This window comes from Rhamphochromis longiceps, linkage group LG4 (assembly GCF_057381845.1).
Source record: "Rhamphochromis longiceps isolate RC_006_pf linkage group LG4, R_longiceps_female_GT1.1, whole genome shotgun sequence".
Lineage (NCBI taxonomy): Eukaryota > Metazoa > Chordata > Actinopteri > Cichliformes > Cichlidae > Rhamphochromis > Rhamphochromis longiceps.
Genome location: NC_140560.1, coordinates 7,156,126 through 7,173,189, shown reverse-complemented (window position 1 = coordinate 7,173,189; position 17,064 = coordinate 7,156,126). Strand labels below are relative to the sequence as shown.

General features: G+C 38.9%; 2 protein-coding genes across 2 annotated transcripts; one reads left to right on the top strand and one right to left on the bottom strand.

Moving 5' to 3' along the window:
- Positions 1-1,319: 1,319 nt before the first annotated feature.
- On the top strand, positions 1,320-11,123 carry LOC146670958 (uncharacterized). The gene is made up of 14 exons (XM_085403103.1): positions 1,320-1,371; positions 2,009-2,429; positions 2,578-2,610; positions 2,707-2,796; positions 3,841-3,912; positions 4,021-4,109; positions 4,222-4,257; positions 8,517-8,583; positions 8,842-8,944; positions 9,024-9,076; positions 9,185-9,263; positions 9,485-9,981; positions 10,181-10,374; positions 10,539-11,123. Exons 2-14 carry the CDS (start codon positions 2,217-2,219, stop codon positions 10,681-10,683), a joined length of 1,671 nt encoding a protein of 556 aa, XP_085259229.1. The 5' UTR covers positions 1,320-1,371; positions 2,009-2,216; the 3' UTR covers positions 10,684-11,123.
- Positions 11,124-12,240: 1,117 nt separating this feature from the next.
- LOC146670957 (uncharacterized) lies at positions 12,241-17,064 on the bottom strand. Its single transcript, XM_085403102.1, has 6 exons — positions 17,019-17,064; positions 15,355-16,264; positions 14,990-15,086; positions 14,506-14,616; positions 13,891-13,988; positions 12,241-13,558 (listed from the first exon to the last, which is right to left on the bottom strand). Exons 2-6 carry the CDS (start codon positions 16,260-16,262, stop codon positions 12,511-12,513), a joined length of 2,262 nt encoding a protein of 753 aa, XP_085259228.1. The 5' UTR covers positions 16,263-16,264; positions 17,019-17,064; the 3' UTR covers positions 12,241-12,510.

Below are 17,064 nucleotides of genomic sequence, written 5' to 3'. Positions count from 1 at the left end.
AAAATTGTCCATCCATCCATTCTATTATATCCATGGATAGTACACTGCTGCAGTGTAATTTGACATTGGATCATTGTTAGCAGTAGATAGCTAAAAAATACATTTATTAAGTGATTAAACCTATAACAGAATTAAATTCAGGAAGGATGAATGGGATGGAAGTATCTGCTGAATCAGTAAGCAAATGCTAAGCTGTTAGAGCATTAGATACTGTTAACTAAAACTAATGGATTCAGATAAACTAATTTTACCTTAGATCCTTAGATTAAGGGTGTATTCTGTGGTGCTTTTACCTCGATATGACATATTATCAGGGTTTTAGTGTAGAAAAAATACATAAACAAAAGCAAAAATATTTTGAGATACCAATATATTTAATAGCTTTCTTATTTATTTATTTATTGTGATTATACAGTTTGTACTATGACATTTTCTTTCAACTCTTTCAAAATCTTGTCAGGCGTTATCACTCAAAAGTTTAATAGTCATAAAAGTATAGGCATAATATGTTATGTACACTCAAAAAAGTGAAATTGAATGGTTATTGCATTTACAAGTCTCTAACAAAATCCGAGGTTTCCAAGGTGAACTTAATTAAATCATCAGTGTTGGTCAAGTTACTTGAAAAAAGTAATCAGTAACTAATTACTGATTACTTCCCCAAAAAAGTAATCCCGTTACTTTACTGATTACTTATTTTCAAAAGTAATTAATTACTTAGTTACTTAGTTACTTTTTAAAAACACGATTTACAACCTGAAGAGGTGATAAAGCGATAGCTCTTTCAGCCCAATTCTACTTTTTCTACATAATCCATCATACAAAATGTAATCAAATGGAAAAGTCTCTTTATTTTTTACTTGTTTTATCAGTTTTAATCTTTTAACTTTATGCATCAAGCAAAAATTTAATTATATGCAACATTCTCTGACTTGAATAAATTAGTTTAACATTTAAACCTATTTTCTGCACATTCCAGCACATAAAATAAAATATTTTTTGTGTTTACACTCACTCTTTCAAATAGATGCAAGTAAAACACAGCAGAAAATAAATAAAGTCAAAGACTCAGCGGTCCTGTTGCTCTATTTTCACCTGTAAAGCAGGACTGGGGGTAGGCGGACGATCTGATTTCCTCGTGTCAGCATTGTTCCCACATCATCATAATTAATGTTGTTCCAGGTTCAACATTGCAAGTGACCAATCACCTTCTTGTGACGTCATTCCTTTGCGACTTCGAAATACCCGCCTTCGAGTATTTCGAAATACAAGTGAAGAAGCGAGAAACCGCCGCCTGTCTGCCGAATTTGAAGTCAAATCGCCTGTCCGCCGAATTTGAAGTCAATTTAGGATACTTTCCTTTAATAAACGGTAAGCATTATACATATGTTCCTCACTTGGCTTGCTGTTTGTTTGCTAGCGATAGGCTACTTGACGACAGCATTAGCTAACCAGTGTTCTCTAGACCAGCGTTCCCCAACTTTTTGGGTGTTTCGTGGCCCGGGGGTTGGGTCAGGCAAAATTGCAGTAGCTTCCCTGATCATTTTACAAACATAAGTGAAGAGAATCTGGACTAAAAGGCCTAGACTTATGGTTGTGTGCTGAATCTATGAATCAAACTATCACCTGGAAACATAATTAACTGGTCCATAGCTGTGAAACTGGACATGAGTTCTTGATTCTATGGAGATTAACAGTAATCCAGAAATTTACAAATTTGTCCTGGTACATCGCGTAAATGTTGTCCCTGGGACATTGTGTAAATGTTGTCCCTGGGACATCATGTAGAAGTTGCCCTGGGACATCGTGTAGATGTTGTCCCTGGGACATCGTGTAAATGTTGTCCCTGGGACATCGTGTAGATGTTGTCCCTGGGACATCGTGTAAATGTTGTCCCTGGGACATCGTGTGATAGCTTGTAAATAATGGAATGAAAATTATTGATTGTTATTAACTTGTGAAAAAGAAGTGTAACAAATCCACATGTTATGTTCTTACACCCTTACAGAAACTGTGACTCCTTCACAATGTCAGGTAAATGTCAACTCATGTTGAATAATCAACCAATCAAGCCTTTTATTATCACATGCAATGTTACACGTACAACTGCAATGAAAATTTCACCCCCTTCTGACCATACATATATTGCTTAAACATCACATTGGGAAGACAGGTCGGAAACAGTTAGGAAGGTCAGAAAACAATTTAATTAATAGATGAGGGGAGAGGAGGAGAAAAAAGAACTACAACCAGACAAAGCTCCTAGAAGACTGAAATGGATGATGGTTGCAGCATGCAAAAAGAAAATGATATCTGTTGACTACAGCATATGCTTTCTCACAGATTACCTTGTGGGAGTAGCTGGACCAAACTCTATTGGTATTTCAAGTTTGAAATCCCTGTTTGACCAGACTAACATTTCAGATGAGGTACCTCTTGACATAAAAATCCTTTTATGTTGTCATAAAACTAATGTTAAATTCTGCTTTAAATACACTTTATTGTACAATTTACTTAATGAATCGTATTCCTTAGTTCTGTTTTTATTTATATGTATTTATTTATTTGTTTTATAAGGTAATAGATGGCCTAATCTATTTGCAGTGTGAGGTATGTTGAAAAGCTTGTTTGATCATAATGACATAGCATGTTTATGTTTTTTGTAATGTATTTGAAAACATAGGTGTATTTATGTTATTTTTATAGAATTTCCCTCACATTTATCCAATACCAAGCCAAATCACTGGAAAAATTTTGGATGGGTCCACAAGAGCACAAAGTGCATACTTTTTGAAGGTATGACTTGGACTGTGGTAACTATGTTCTTATCACAAAGGGTTTATAAGTTGCCACTATAAACAAACAGCATTTTCCAAAATTGAAGCCTTGTCAGAAGAACCTGAAAAATACCTTTCTGAAACCTTTTCTGTGTAAAGACTTGTTCAAAAGCAATGCACACAGATTAAAACATTTCTGTCTTGGCCAACTGATAATGTCATGGTCGCTGTGTGGCAGGCAGGATGAGGACCCAAAATGCAAACTCACGGACTCAGGGGATAAACTCAAAATGCAGCTTTATTGCTGACAGGTGACAAACGAAAGCAGTGATACCAAAGCAATACAAAACTAAACTACACTGGGAAAAGCTAATTGTAACATATACCAGAAGACACGGGGAGAACCACACACAGCATGAGGGAGAACGCGAACGCCGAACAGAGGGAGACGCAGACAGAAATACACAGAGGGTTAACGAGGAAAGTGGGAACACACGGGGAACACAGCTGACACAGATAACCATAACGAGACAGGGCGGGGTGAACATAACACTGACGGGAGACGGGCAGAGTCAAACAGGAAGTACAGAGGTTCAGACAGGAGGAGAGAGAGCACGGGGAAAACACAGACATAACGGGCTGGGGAAACATGGAATAAAACATAAGGAGAGACAAGGGCTCACAGATACACAGAGGGGCACACAGGGGGTAAAAGCCACGAAGGGAAAACACTTAGGGAACAACACAACAGGGCAACTCAGGAAACATGGCCTAAATAGGGAACAAAATACAAACATACAAGAAAACTAAGAATACTGGGCCAACATGGCCCAGGACCATGACAGATAAAGAACACCAAAAATTGAGTGGTGCGTGTTGAGTCTGTGGTCTTGATTTGTTTTGTACACACTATAGAAATTAATTAATGTAAACCAAAAATGACACTTTCTATATGTTTGTGTATCTGCAGAATTAATTACAAGTCTCACCTGACAAGCTTTTGCAGTTTTGCAGTGTCATTCTTGACAGAAAAACATACTTGTCACATTATTTTTATTTCCAGAAAAACATCTTTCAGATGTATGAGAAATTGATTGGAGCCTGTCTGGAAAACGGCAGCCACTGGACCTTGTTTGTAAGTTGCACAGATTTTGCACTCTCTCTAGTGCATGATACTTTTCAGTGTCCCTCATTAGGAAAGCTCAAGGCCCAAGCCTACCATATCCATCTTTTTACAAAACAGTTTTGTGACATACCCAAGAGGACCATAGTCTATATGAATTCATTTGGCGAGTCGGAGGTCAGAAAAAGTGCGGTGTTGAAAAACTGGAGGTAATTAATTAACATATTTAACATAACATATTTAATTTAATTGAAATCATTACCGAACGTGGTTATTGATTTCTCTATATGCTTTTTATTTGTAATAACTGCGATCTCTCAGCTCATTTGCTTCAGCAAGAGGCTGCGCTGGAGAGTGGACCTTGTAATGTTTGCATGCCTCAAACATTAATGATCACACCCTCGGTAATTCTCAGTTCCATTCTTTTATTCTCAGGCTTGCAGCGATAACACAGTCTGCAGCGCTAACTTGTTCATTTTTTTCGTTTCCTGTTCGACCTTTCAAAATAAAACATCTGTAAACATCACAATCACCTCCTTTTTTTTTTTTAACCAAACTTATATATTCAGCGAGGTGAATTATTAATCTGAACCTATGACAACGACACCTAATAAAATTACTGAACGTTCTTATTACTTGAGTTTCTCCACACCTAAACATCACTTAAACAGCACTGCGTTTGCACAGATCTGTGACTAAACACTATCAACATTCAACACTATAATACTGGTCACAGTGTTAGATTCAGGAACAACAAACATGTTACACGCAGCGTAACTTTTAACTGGTCACTCAGATATTCAAGTCTTAGATCTGATGTAATCAGACAGATGCATAGGTGCGCGTCTGTTTGATCTGACTGGGTATCTGGGCTTGTCTGTTAAGGCGGGGTCGACATGCCGTCCAGGTGGGGCATCTTCAAGTCCATGTCTGATTTTCTTGAAGAATGAGGCATTCCTGACAATTGAGTGTCCATCCCGTGTAGCTGTAATTTCAGAACCCTTAACCTTAGTCACTTTGTAGGGTTTTGCATTGTATGGTGTGGATAATTTGTTGTGCTTGGGTTGGCGATGCAGCACTGTGTCACCCGGACTTAGTGAGTGTGGTCTGGCGTGACGAGTTGCATCTGCGATCACCTTCATCTTGATCTTTGCACTATCATCCCTTGCTCTCACTTCAGCATCTGAACACTTCCGTGGAGTGGTGTTAACGAAAGGGAGCTTGGTGTATAGCTGGCGTTGAAACAGTATTTCAGCTGGTGAACTCGCTGTTGTGCTATGAGGTGTAGATCTGTACTCACGAAGAAAGATGTTTAGCTGCTGTTTCCATGGTGTGCCCTGCGTCTCGGCAACTCTCAGTGCTTTACCTAGGGTTCTCATGAATCTCTCAGCAATGGCATTCGCCTGAGGCCAACAAGGTGTGATTTTGCGATGATGGAATCCTAGGTAGTCTGCAAACTGTGAGAAAGCCTCACTGTTAAAAGGAGGACCATTGTCAGTTTTTACTGTCCTTGGGATCCCAAACATGGAGAACACTTTGTCAATTACTGGGATAACAGAAGATGCTGATGTTGAGCGTACACTTTCAACGACTGGATAGCGAGAATACTCGTCTGTGATGACGAGCAGGTATTCCCCCGTAGGGAGTGGTCCATAAAAGTCTGCACTGACACTGTGCCAGGGCGTTTCCGGTAATGGTGACATCTGCAGAGGGTCAGTGTGTGTGACAGGTGTGCTAGCTTGGCATGGCAGACAGTTTTGAACTGCAGATTCTGCTTTCCGATCGATCTCTGGGAACCATACTTTGGTACGTAGCAGCGCTTTGGTCTTGACGATACCCTGGTGCCCTTCGTGTGCCAGCTGTATTGCTCTTTCTTGTAGGATAGTTGGAATGACTATCCTCGTGCCTCTGAGGATGAAGTCAGATGAGTCGGCTACTGTTAGTTCACTTTGAACATGTTTGAATGATTTCAACATGTCAGCATGCTGGGATTTATCTGTTAGATGCCACGTGTTGTTTCTGATGTGACCGATGACTTCCTGCAGAACCTGGTCTTTCAGAGTCTCTGTTTTTATCTCGTGAAGTGTCATGGCTTTTGGGGTGGAGTGATAAGAGAAGAAATTGACATACTCTTCTGCAACCTTACATGCACGAGCACTTTCATTCTCCTGTGTTGGCACTGGGTGACGTGACATAAAGTCAGCTGGATTATCAGCACCTTTTCTGTATTCCACTCTGAAGTTATATGGCTGAAGTCTCAGTCCCCAGCTTTCTATTCTGGCAGGTGGTTTTGATCTTGGGTTATTCCAGATGATTTCGAGTGCCTTGTGATCGGTCACCAGTGTGAATGGATGTCCATAAACATACAAATGGAAATGTTCGCAACTCCACACAATGGCGAGTGCTTCTTTCTCTGTCTGCGAGTATCTCGTTTCCACATCACTCAGTGCTCTGCTTGCGTATGCAATAATGTGTTTCATCCCCTTTTCATCTTTTTGACAGAGAATGGCACCCAGTCCTACTGGACTAGCATCAACTATCAGTTCAGTCTGTCTGCTGGGATAGAAGTAGGACATCGTCGTGTCGCTTGTGAGACTGACCTTGAGTGCCTGCAACGCAGTTTCTTGGTCTTGACCCCATGTCCAAGGGGTGTCCTTGTGCGTGAGCCTGCGCAGTGGCTCAGAGTCCCAGATGAGTAGTGAACGTCGTAATGTAGCGGCTGTCGGGGTGTAATTCAAGTTGGTGGTATCCTGCCCTGAGATCAAGTTTTGAGAACACCGTAGATCCATTCAGCTCATGGATTACATCATCAATCGTGGGCGTGACGTGTCGTTCTCGTTCGATTGCAGTGTTTGCTTGTCTCATGTCCACACATATCCGTACGTCATTCGGATTCTTTGGTTTTGGCAGTGTTACAATGGGTGAAACCCACGGTGTTGGTCCTGTAACCTTTTCAATAATGTCATCAGCTTCTAATTTCTGAAGTTCATCCTCCACTTTTTGACGTAAATGAAAAGGAACACGTCTGTGGGGTTGACAGGTTGATTTTACATCTGTGTTTATGTGCAGTTTCACTTGAAAATCTTTGAGTTTTCCAATTCCCTGGAAAAGTTCTGGGTGTTGTTCTACTAGCTTGTCTGCAACAGAACGTTGAGACTGAGAAGAGACCGCAGTCACAATATGGAGGAGTCCCAAGGCTTTTGAGGTTTCAAAACTCAAAATATTGAAACCTCCTCCTTTAATGACAAAGAAGGAACACCTAACTGTTTTGTCTTGTTTTTCCACACTGCACCTGAATGCACCACACACAGGGAGAGACGTAGATGAGTGGTATGGGTAAATCTTGATGTCTGTAGACGTCAAAGTAGGACGTGGTGTCAGTTTGTTGTAGGTAGCTTCAGTTAAGCAGTTAGCAGTGGCCCCAGAATCGATTAGCACCTGTATCTGGGTGCCCATTACTCTGATTTCAGTATGTGGGAGTTTAGGATGTTTAGCTGTGTTCACCACATATACATAGGCGTCATCACTGCTGGATGTGTGCCCTGTCTCCACATGTGCAGTGCTATCTGTTACTTGATGAACCGTTTGCGGTGGCAGATTTTTCTTATACTTCTTTCCACAATGTGTCTCTTTTGTCTTTGAGCGACATTGCTTTGCAAAATGATTGTATTTGCCACAAGAATTACAGATTTTGTCTTTGGCTGGGCAGCCTTGCTCATGAGGATATCTGCCTCCACAGTTTCGACAGCGGTTATTCGGCTGCCATGAGGGTGTCCATTTGTTTCTCGCCGTGGTATCACGTCCTGTTTTGTGCTGTACTTTATTAACTGCAGCTGTCTTGTCAGCTTCCATCCCTGTAGCTTGCAATTCAGACAACTCACATGCACGCCCGTGATTTAATAGATCATCCAACGTTAAATCAGGTTCTCTGAGTGCTTTTCTACGCAGCTGTGATGATGTACAGCTTTGGATAATTTGTGTTTTGATTTCTGCAGTCATGTCTGCAAACTCACAGTTTTTGGCTAGAATCCTAAGCCTGGTGTGATAGTTGTCCAACGTTTCACCTGACTCTTGCACCGCTTTCCTGAACAGATAAATCTGATACTGCACGTTTTTCTTAGGCGCAAAGTACGCTGACAATTTCTGTTTTGTATCTGCGTACTTGTCGCCATCCGTTGCTAACGTGTCGTAAACGTCATGCACTTTTTCACCAGCCACATGCAGCAATAATGCTCTTAATCTTGCATCTCCAGTAATATTCATTGCGGTGGTGTAGTTTTCAAACCTCTGAAGCCATTTCGTCCAGCGAGGTCCGACGGAACCGAGGTCGGTCTCCGTGTCGAAGGGTGGAAGTGGAGTAGCGTGTGCAGCCATGTTCTTGTCTCTTAAGCTCCGGGTAGGGCAACTTTCTTCGTCTTGCTTTGGTTGTAACCTTTACTCTCGTCGCCAATGTAATGTTTGCATGCCTCAAACATTAATGATCACACCCTCGGTAATTCTCAGTTCCATTCTTTTATTCTCAGGCTTGCAGCGATAACACAGTCTGCAGCGCTAACTTGTTCATTTTTTTCGTTTCCTGTTCGACCTTTCAAAATAAAACATCTGTAAACATCACAGACCTTGTCACATGTGAGCCACCCACATCAACAGGATGGGAACTCATGTGGAGTGCATGTCATAATGGTACTGAAAACTATAGCTTTAACCTATATAAGTAATGTTTACATTTTTGCCTATTCAGTTTTTAAAGCCTTAGAGGCAGGATGGTAAAATCTCAATTTTTTTTGTAGATTGAACCATTTCAGCAGTAATGCTTTGCTTTGGTTGCTCTGTTTTTTTTTTTTTCTTGGGGGGGGGGGGGGTTAAAAACAAACAAACATTTCTTTGTTAATCTAATTCTTTTTGTTTTTTTTGTTTTTTTTCTTCTTCGTCAATTATTAGTTTGCCCAATCTCTCATTGACGGTAAAACACAAGTGGAGGAGTACAACACTGAAATCACAAAGCTCAGGTCCCGACTTTGCCACTACTTATTTTCCTCAATAGGTAAAGATAAAATTAGCTGCCTTCTTTTTCTCTAACATTGGAAAATGTAACTTGTACTGAAACAAATTATATTTTGCAGATCGAACTAGGAAGTGCAGTCAGTGCTGGTGTGTGATTGCAGCCAAAGACCGGGTACACTATGACATGTCCTTAGCCATATAGATTGTTTATTTAATGGACTTTGTTCATTTGTTTTTTGTTTGTTTATTTCTTCTTCTTTTTTTTTTTTTTAATTCACAGGTGCAGTGCCAGAAATGTGGTGCATACAAGCACATGCGTTGTTCAAAGTCTGTTTGTGGCATCTGTATCTTCTGTGAGAGTAAGTCACAATATAACTAAACAATGTCCAAAAATGTTTAAAGTGAAATTTTTTTTCGTAATTTTGCCTTTGCACACCAGGACTGTGTAATTAAAGTGGACGTTTCAAGATCCAGTTTTTACACAAAACTATTTTAGACATAACTGTGTCGTATTGTGGGGATTTCTCTTCACAATTAAATTGATATAGTGCTGTTTATATCATTCTTCTTTATGTAACAGCACAGTGCAGCACAGCAGAGGGAAAGGAGTTGTGCAGCATAGTGGGTGGCTATACAGGAGGAGCAATAGAAGTAGCCAGTGAAGAATGTCATCAGGGAAAGCATCAGGCAGCGAATGACAAAGGAAAAGTTCCTAAGGGAGAGAATATCTGCAGCAAATCGACAAGTAACAGTGAGATAGGAAGACTGACAGTCAGAGATGAAGGTACACAGACTGAAAGAGATGAAGGTACACAGACTGAAGACAACGAAAAAGAAGCAGAAGTATACGGCACAAGTTTGAGTACAGATAATGCTGCTGCTGATGATGTTGACAGGATCGATGCAGATACAGAATTCCAAACTGATTCAGAAGGAACTAGTACAGTTTACAGAGTGCATGGTCGCTTATCTGTACCAAGCTCAAAAAAGAAAACCTACACAATAACAGAAGACGAGATCAAGCGCAGAATCAACGCAGAGAACATGTCAGTTCATGTTTTCAGAGGTTTGATTGGGGTAGGTATACATTTCGTGATTTTGATGTCACCTGAAATAAATCCGGGTTACTCGTATCAATGAAGTGACAATGTGGCTGGAAATTGTGCATTTGCTGCAACATATACACAATTACACCATGTAAACAAAAGCATTTAACTTTGTGCGCGTGTGTGTGTCTCTCTCTGCTCTTTTGGTGTTTGCACTTTTTCTTTTTTAGGGCCGTAAAGCCAAACTGCCCGCAATGATTCTTGACAGGCCTAAGAAGGCCAAAACTAAAGTAACAGTATTTAGTGTTCTGAGTGAAGAGGAGGCTGGGGAGCTAGCCCTCGGGTTTGCCGGAAGATTGGCCTGCGATGTCACAACAGACATGGTCTGTAAAGGCATCGACCATTCAAGTGCTGATATGACAAAGTAAGTTAGTAAAACAATATGAAAGTTGTATCTTTTTTGGTATTATTTGTCATTTCCCCGTATTTGTAATTTCCCACGTGTGGGACTAATAAAGGTTATCTTATCTTATCTTATCTTATTTGGGTTATTGGTGTAACATTGTTAATCTTACTTTCTAATAACAGACAGACTCTTCTCAAAATCCAACACAATCTTAAACATGAACTGACTGATTCCTCAACCTTCAGTTTGCTGACACACACCTTTGGCCCCGCTGCACTGGATTCTGTCATTTCATTCCTGTGTGAAAAACTTGATCTTGTCTCTTAAATAATGAAACCTTTTGTGACTTTTGTTTGTTCTGTAAATCAGAATCTTGAAAATTGTTCATTGTTGTTCTAAGTTTGTGTTAACTATTTGGCAAAAATGATTGGTTCCTAATCCAAACAGCATAATGACTGTTCTAACACATATCTTAAAAATGCTACAAAGAAAGAAAATTATCACATATGTTTCAATATGAATGTAATTGTGTCACACTCGGTTTGTAGTAGCTTTCCTGTTTTATTTTGAGTTTTGGTATGTTTACACTGTTATTTTTATTTCCCGTGTGTTCGTCTTCCCTTATTAGTTTTACTGTATTTAATTAGTCTGATTTAATAACTTATAATTATTTACTTTCCAGTGTGTATATATGCTCCTCGTTTGGATTATTGTTTGTTTGAGTTCTGCCTGTCTTTTCTATTAAAGATTTGGACTTTTGGACTATTAGTGGACCTCGTAGGTTTTTATTCTGTTCAATTGGTAATTGACTGGGTTTAATTTAGTGGCCTGGAAAACAGGCCGGAGGGGTCTGGTCATTTTAACCCCCTAAGACCCGAAATCTTCCATGGCATGCATTTTTAATTTCTCTTTGATATTTGGGCCGATTGGAACCCGATGAATGTAAAAAGAAAGAATTACCAGGTTTTGTTTTTTTTTACCTAATTTTTGTTTCTGAGAAAAATGAGAGCCACATATGAGGACATTAATTTGAAATTTCGATAGAACAGTTGCAGTATAATGTCCTCATAACTGTATATCAGGCACTTGTTGATCAAGATTTAGTATTTTGGTCTAAATAACCCAAAATGTGATGTCCACATGTGTGGACGCCAGGCTGGAGTAAAGTGTTAGAGCTATTTATACCTATGTAAACTTTTATACACTGGTTTTTACCTGTCTTGTTTCAGAAAGGTTTAAAAGGGTAATGTCCACAGTTTATTTGTTTATTTATTTGTTTGAATTCAACATATTTTATTAAAGTAATTGAGCTTGAACACAGAAAAAACTGAATCAAATAATCATAAAATCAAATCACTTGCACTATACTGAAGTCTAATCTACTAATGATCGGGTGAAGGAGAGAGATGAGGGTGTGCACGGCCACTGGTGCTCTTATCCCTGTTCTTTGTGATACAATCCAACAGGAAAGCAGTCAAACCCTTGGACATTAGCCAAGTTAACGTTCACAAATATATACACACAGAGGAACTCTGAGCCCCAATGTCAGCATTAGCACAAACATGCCACTTCATACCAAATCTCAGTGTGAGGTCAGGTGTTAGTCTCATTCCATTATTCTGGCTATATTTTCTTACTCATTACTATTAAACTTATACTTAAGACTAACTATTAACAAAATCACACCCCAATAACTCTGTTATTACACTTTGTATTTAATCATAAAAAGGCTGGATGTTGAAACCTTTTACTTCTATTTTGTATGAGCCAGGATTCTCAACAGCTGATACTCTATGTCCAAAAAGTGACAGGTATCGTTTTATGGAGCAAAAAACTTAAGAGCGCATATTTTATAAATAATACCAACAATTACAAATGCAGACCTTTAATAGTAATAAGTAATCCTTTATTTATAATGCATAGCAATATAAAAATAGTAACATATGAAAATATTACAATGGGCACAGATGAATTTGTATCAAAAACAGCAACCAAGCCAAAGTAATGAATAACACACATAAATAACAACTGCTTGAGAGACCAAACAATTTCTTTTCATCTGTTCCTTGGCAGAAAGTTAAGACAGCTATTCAGCTTTAGGTTTCAATAAACAGAAGTAATGGATGCAGTCCCTTTGAAATGTCACACAAAAGTCTACTTGTGCATATACTTAGCTTTAACTCTTCTCTTTTTTGTTTTGTATTCCAAAAGGTTTTCATTTTCTCCAGAGGATGTCTCTCTTTCAGTGGTTATCGACTGTTCACATTCATTTTCACAGACTGTTGGAATGTCGATGCTGGCCGAACGTTTCTTGCTAGAATACAATGGCCTAATTTTGCGTGCATTATCTGTCGTCTTTATTTCGTACTGGCATATACTTTTGCCTACTTGTTTTGTTTTTAAGACATTTGTATGCAGTTCATCTATCATTGCAGTAATACCCTCTGGAATGAATGCCCACTGTTTAACTGTGTCTAAAACAGCATTTAGTTTTCCAACTGCATCTTCTGTGCATTTTTTGTCTGTGCTTTCAACTACAGGAGTGTCATTCAAAGTTGATAGAGGACTTTTCAGAGAGTTTTTCATTTGTTTAAAATGGCTACAAGCCACCTTCAGGCAAGCACATGTGTTATAGTGAGAGAACGTACAACAAGTGCACTGAAGTGTTTCAGCCGATGCAAAAAAACACAGATTTCCAAACAAACTTGGCATTTTTATCACTTTCAAGTCCTCACAGTGTACAAAGTAATGCCTTTCTTTCACTGCAATTCTTGCCAAGGTAGAAATGTCTGTTTCCATGTTTGGATAGATGTCATTGTCAGCCTCTGCTAATTTTGCAAGTAACACTAGATGCTTGCAAAGAAGTCCTCGTAAGCCATATGTACAGTTGCAGTAGGACTCAACAGGGCAGACATCATACACCATGTCTTCTCTTGACTCAGATGGGACTTGATATGCATTAACTCCATGGCTGTTCTTGACTGTAATTTTAAGAGCCCAACCACTTTCCATCAGTCTTGAAGCAGAGTCTGAAACTTGAGACAAGGTGTCAGCAAACCTGTTTTTCATGCGGCCCACATCTTGCAGGGTTTTTATGACTGAGAAGTAGTCGTCGGCCTTCCCTAGGAGCACTTCAATCAGATCATCCAGACGCCTATTCTTGTAGCCAGATAAAAACTGGTATTTCAGGCGGTGGAAAAATCTGAAAAACAGTTATTTGAAATGATTAGTAACTGTAATTGAAGGAATTTAAAGTTTTAATCAAGACTGTATTATTTTTTAAAAAATTGGAATACCTATTGCACACATCTTTTATAAAGGAATGCTCTGTGCCGGTTTAGCTGATTTAGGCAAATCCACCTACTCTGTTTTTTGTTGTGATAACATAAAAAACGCTGCTAGAATTTAAAGGATTTGCCTAAAACCTGTTCTGGCAATGACATGACGAACCTACTCAGTTTAGCCTCTTGGATTAAAGCATAATATCTTTTTTTCAGCAATACAATTGAATGAGGTCAAAATAATAAATCATACCTTTCAATCACATTGTTTGTTTCAGAATGAGCGTGACTGAAGCGACGGCCGTAGTCACACCACATGTGGCCAATGCCTTCCCAGTGCTTCTGAAAATACTGGCACACCAAAGGGTATTGCTTAAATGTCTGGCAGAACTCTGCTGATGTGGCTTTAAAGTCATCCTCCTAAGAGAATTGGATGCAACAGAATATATTTCAATCCATTTAACAGACCTATTGAAATCTTTAATATTATGTATTGAAGCCCTTTTCCTTTTATTGAATAACATTAAGAATTTTAAGTTATTAATAATATGTCGTGTTTTTGTATTAAGAAGCAATTAGTTCTTCCCTTACAATGGCTAAGAAGGAACACTAAACCTATAAGCATATTTGGTTTCAGCATCTGTCTGTGAAAGAATCCCACTCACAAGTTCTACTGCACAGTGGGTGACACAATGATGTTCTGCACAGCTTAAGTACTTGTTTTGATAAGCAAGATAAGAAGCCAGCTTTAGAAATTGTTTCAAAAATCTATTTTGTATCTCTCTGTAACTTTTTTTAGCAACTGAAAGTTATTATGCTCTTAGTGTAATCAAGAAATCAAAATGTGAAATAGACAAATTACACTTACAGATGTGCAAGCTTTCAGCTTACAAAAGAAAGAAATGATTTCATTTCTCTTTTGGGTGTTAGAAAGCCCATGGACCCCGGACTCTGATTTTGAAAGCCATCGATTAACAGCCTGTGAATGTAAGAGAAAAAAAGTTAATCTGGAGAGAGAGACAGAGGAGCAGCTGTACAAAAAGCATAAAAGAAAGCTGACGTCCAAAAATAACTTTGTCACTCACTGGACAAGAGGACCTGTGCATTACAGAAATCAACCAGGCAAACATATTTTTAAATGTCAAAAAGAGCTTTGGGAAGCAGCCACCAGAAGATGAGTGCACTGTGGTCTTAAATGGATGGACATAGTCACTCAACATTTTATCCCTTTATATTCATTAACCTGAGTAGGTGAATATCACAATGAGGCAAATCATAACAACAGGACCCTGTTGTAAAAATGTGTTTCAGGTGCATCTTAGACAACGTGAAAAGAAAACAATGTGGTTTACCTGCAAGACATGGTACCAGCATAGAAGGATAGCTGACTCTGGAAAAACCTTCTGCAAAGCATTTATTTCCGCAAAGTCTTTGTCAACCATAAATGCTCTACAGAAAAAAAGAAAACACTAAATGAGATTAAACAGTATGAAAATGTTTTTGCTATCTCAAAGCACCACTTCAATGCCAAATTAAACATTTCAACTCACAAGTAGATATATAAAATACTGCATACAGCCTATAGGAATAACTTTAACAACTGGAAAGGAAAGTTTTTTGCAGCCCATGCTGCAGCTATAGCATTAGATTCTGGCACGTTATAACTTTTTTGAAAAGGAATTATTTCAAAATTAATAGCTGTCAATGTATTATTTACCTCGGGGAAGTTGGGAAATGCTCACAAACTATTCCAAGAACAGTTTCCAGGGTTTTCTGACTTTCGTTGCTGACAATAGCATAGGCCACAGGGACTCCATGCCCATGATCATCTCTTACAACAAGTGTGAATAAGGGAAATGAATACTGGTTAACGCAGTGCGTGGTGTCAACAAATACTAACTGTTTTGCATAGTTCTCCATGTTTGATTTCATTACAGGTGTCTGCAAAACAATCATTAGTTCTTGGTCAGATGTGTATGGTTGATAGAAGAGAACATGTTCTTGATGTTTTCCATTAAGTAAGGTATGTACACTTTGACTGTCTCCACAGTTAAAGTGCTTCTTCCTCATCATGCAGGTTCTAACACTGTCAATGTCACGTGGTGTGACAAAATGCTCTCTGTTGTGAAGATCTCTGTGTCCATGTTCTTTGGCCCATTTATGACATTCGGTTAGTATGATGGCTGGCTTAGTTCCAAGGGAAAGCAGTTCCTCAATCTTCCTCCTCAAATCACTGGAAATATTGTTGAAATGTGCGTCTTTTGGGTCCGAAGGATCATGCCCATCATGCTTATCATATGTACGCTGCACGATGACTGTGTGGTCTTTCCAACATTTGAGTACTTTAAATGAAACATAGGCCTTACAGCCCACTGCTCTGTAGCTGTTTCGACTTTTTTTCCCAGCTCTGATGCAGTTGAATTTGTAATAGTCTCTTTTCCTGTCTTTACCTGAGGCAACATTTAAACATTTATAATGTCCATGAAGGGTTAATGAGTTCAATTTTTCTAACACAACACTGAATGGGTCCTCCTGGCATTGTGACACATGCACACAAAGTTGTGTGTCTTTTCCAGTTCTTTTTTTTTCGTCATTCAGAACACTTCTTCTAATTATGTCGTCCATTTCTGGTGGAAAAATAACGAAGGTTTAATTAGTCAATATTCATTAATTCATTTTAACTTGTTTTGGGGGTTTTTGCAATACAATGTAAATATTAAATATAATATTAAAAAATATATATATATAAAATAATATAAAACAAACAGGGGCTAAAAGAAGCTAAACTTTCATATGGTATGTCTCTAGCAACTTTAACATGATGTCCCAGGGACAACATCTACACGATGTCCCAGGGCAACTTCTACATGATGTTCCAGGGACAACATTTACGCGATGTCCCAGGGACAACATTTACGCGATGTCCCAGGGACAACATTTACGCGATGTCCCAGGGACAACATTTACGCGATGTCTCAGGGACAACATTTATGCGATGTCCCAGGGACAACATCTACGCGATGTCCCTGGGACAAATTTGTAAATTTCTGGATTACTGTTAATCTCCATAGAATCAAGAACTCATGTCCAGTTTCACAGCTATGGACCAGTTAATTATGTTTCCAGGTGATAGTTTGATTCATAGATTCAGCACACAACCATAAGTCTAGGCCTTTTAGTCCAGATTCTCTTCACTTATGTTTGTAAAATGATCAGGGAAGCTACTGCAATTTTGCCTGACCCAACCCCCGGGCCACGAAACACCCAAAAAGTTGGGGAACGCTGGTCTAGAGAACACTGGTTAGCTAATGCTGTCGTCAAGTAGCCTATCGCTAGCAAACAAACAGCAAGCCAAGTGAGGAACATATGTATAATGCTTACCGTTTATTAAAGGAAAGTATCCTAAATTGACTTCAAATTCGGCGGA

Coding starts and splice junctions, on each gene's coding strand:
- LOC146670957 (XM_085403102.1), bottom strand. CDS start 16,262: ATGGACGACATAATTAGAAGAAGTGTTCTGAATGACGAAAAAAAAAGA. Junction 13,989..14,505: donor AGCTGAAAGCTTGCACATCT/GTAAGTGTAATT, acceptor TTGGTGTGCCAG/TATTTTCAGAAGCACTGGGA. Junction 13,559..13,890: donor ACAAACAATGTGATTGAAAG/GTATGATTTATT, acceptor ACTGTTTTTCAG/ATTTTTCCACCGCCTGAAAT.
- LOC146670958 (XM_085403103.1), top strand. CDS start 2,217: ATGAGGGGAGAGGAGGAGAAAAAAGAACTACAACCAGACAAAGCTCCT. Junction 4,110..4,221: donor GCGGTGTTGAAAAACTGGAG/GTAATTAATTAA, acceptor GCGATCTCTCAG/CTCATTTGCTTCAGCAAGAG. Junction 9,077..9,184: donor TGATTGCAGCCAAAGACCGG/GTACACTATGAC, acceptor TTTAATTCACAG/GTGCAGTGCCAGAAATGTGG.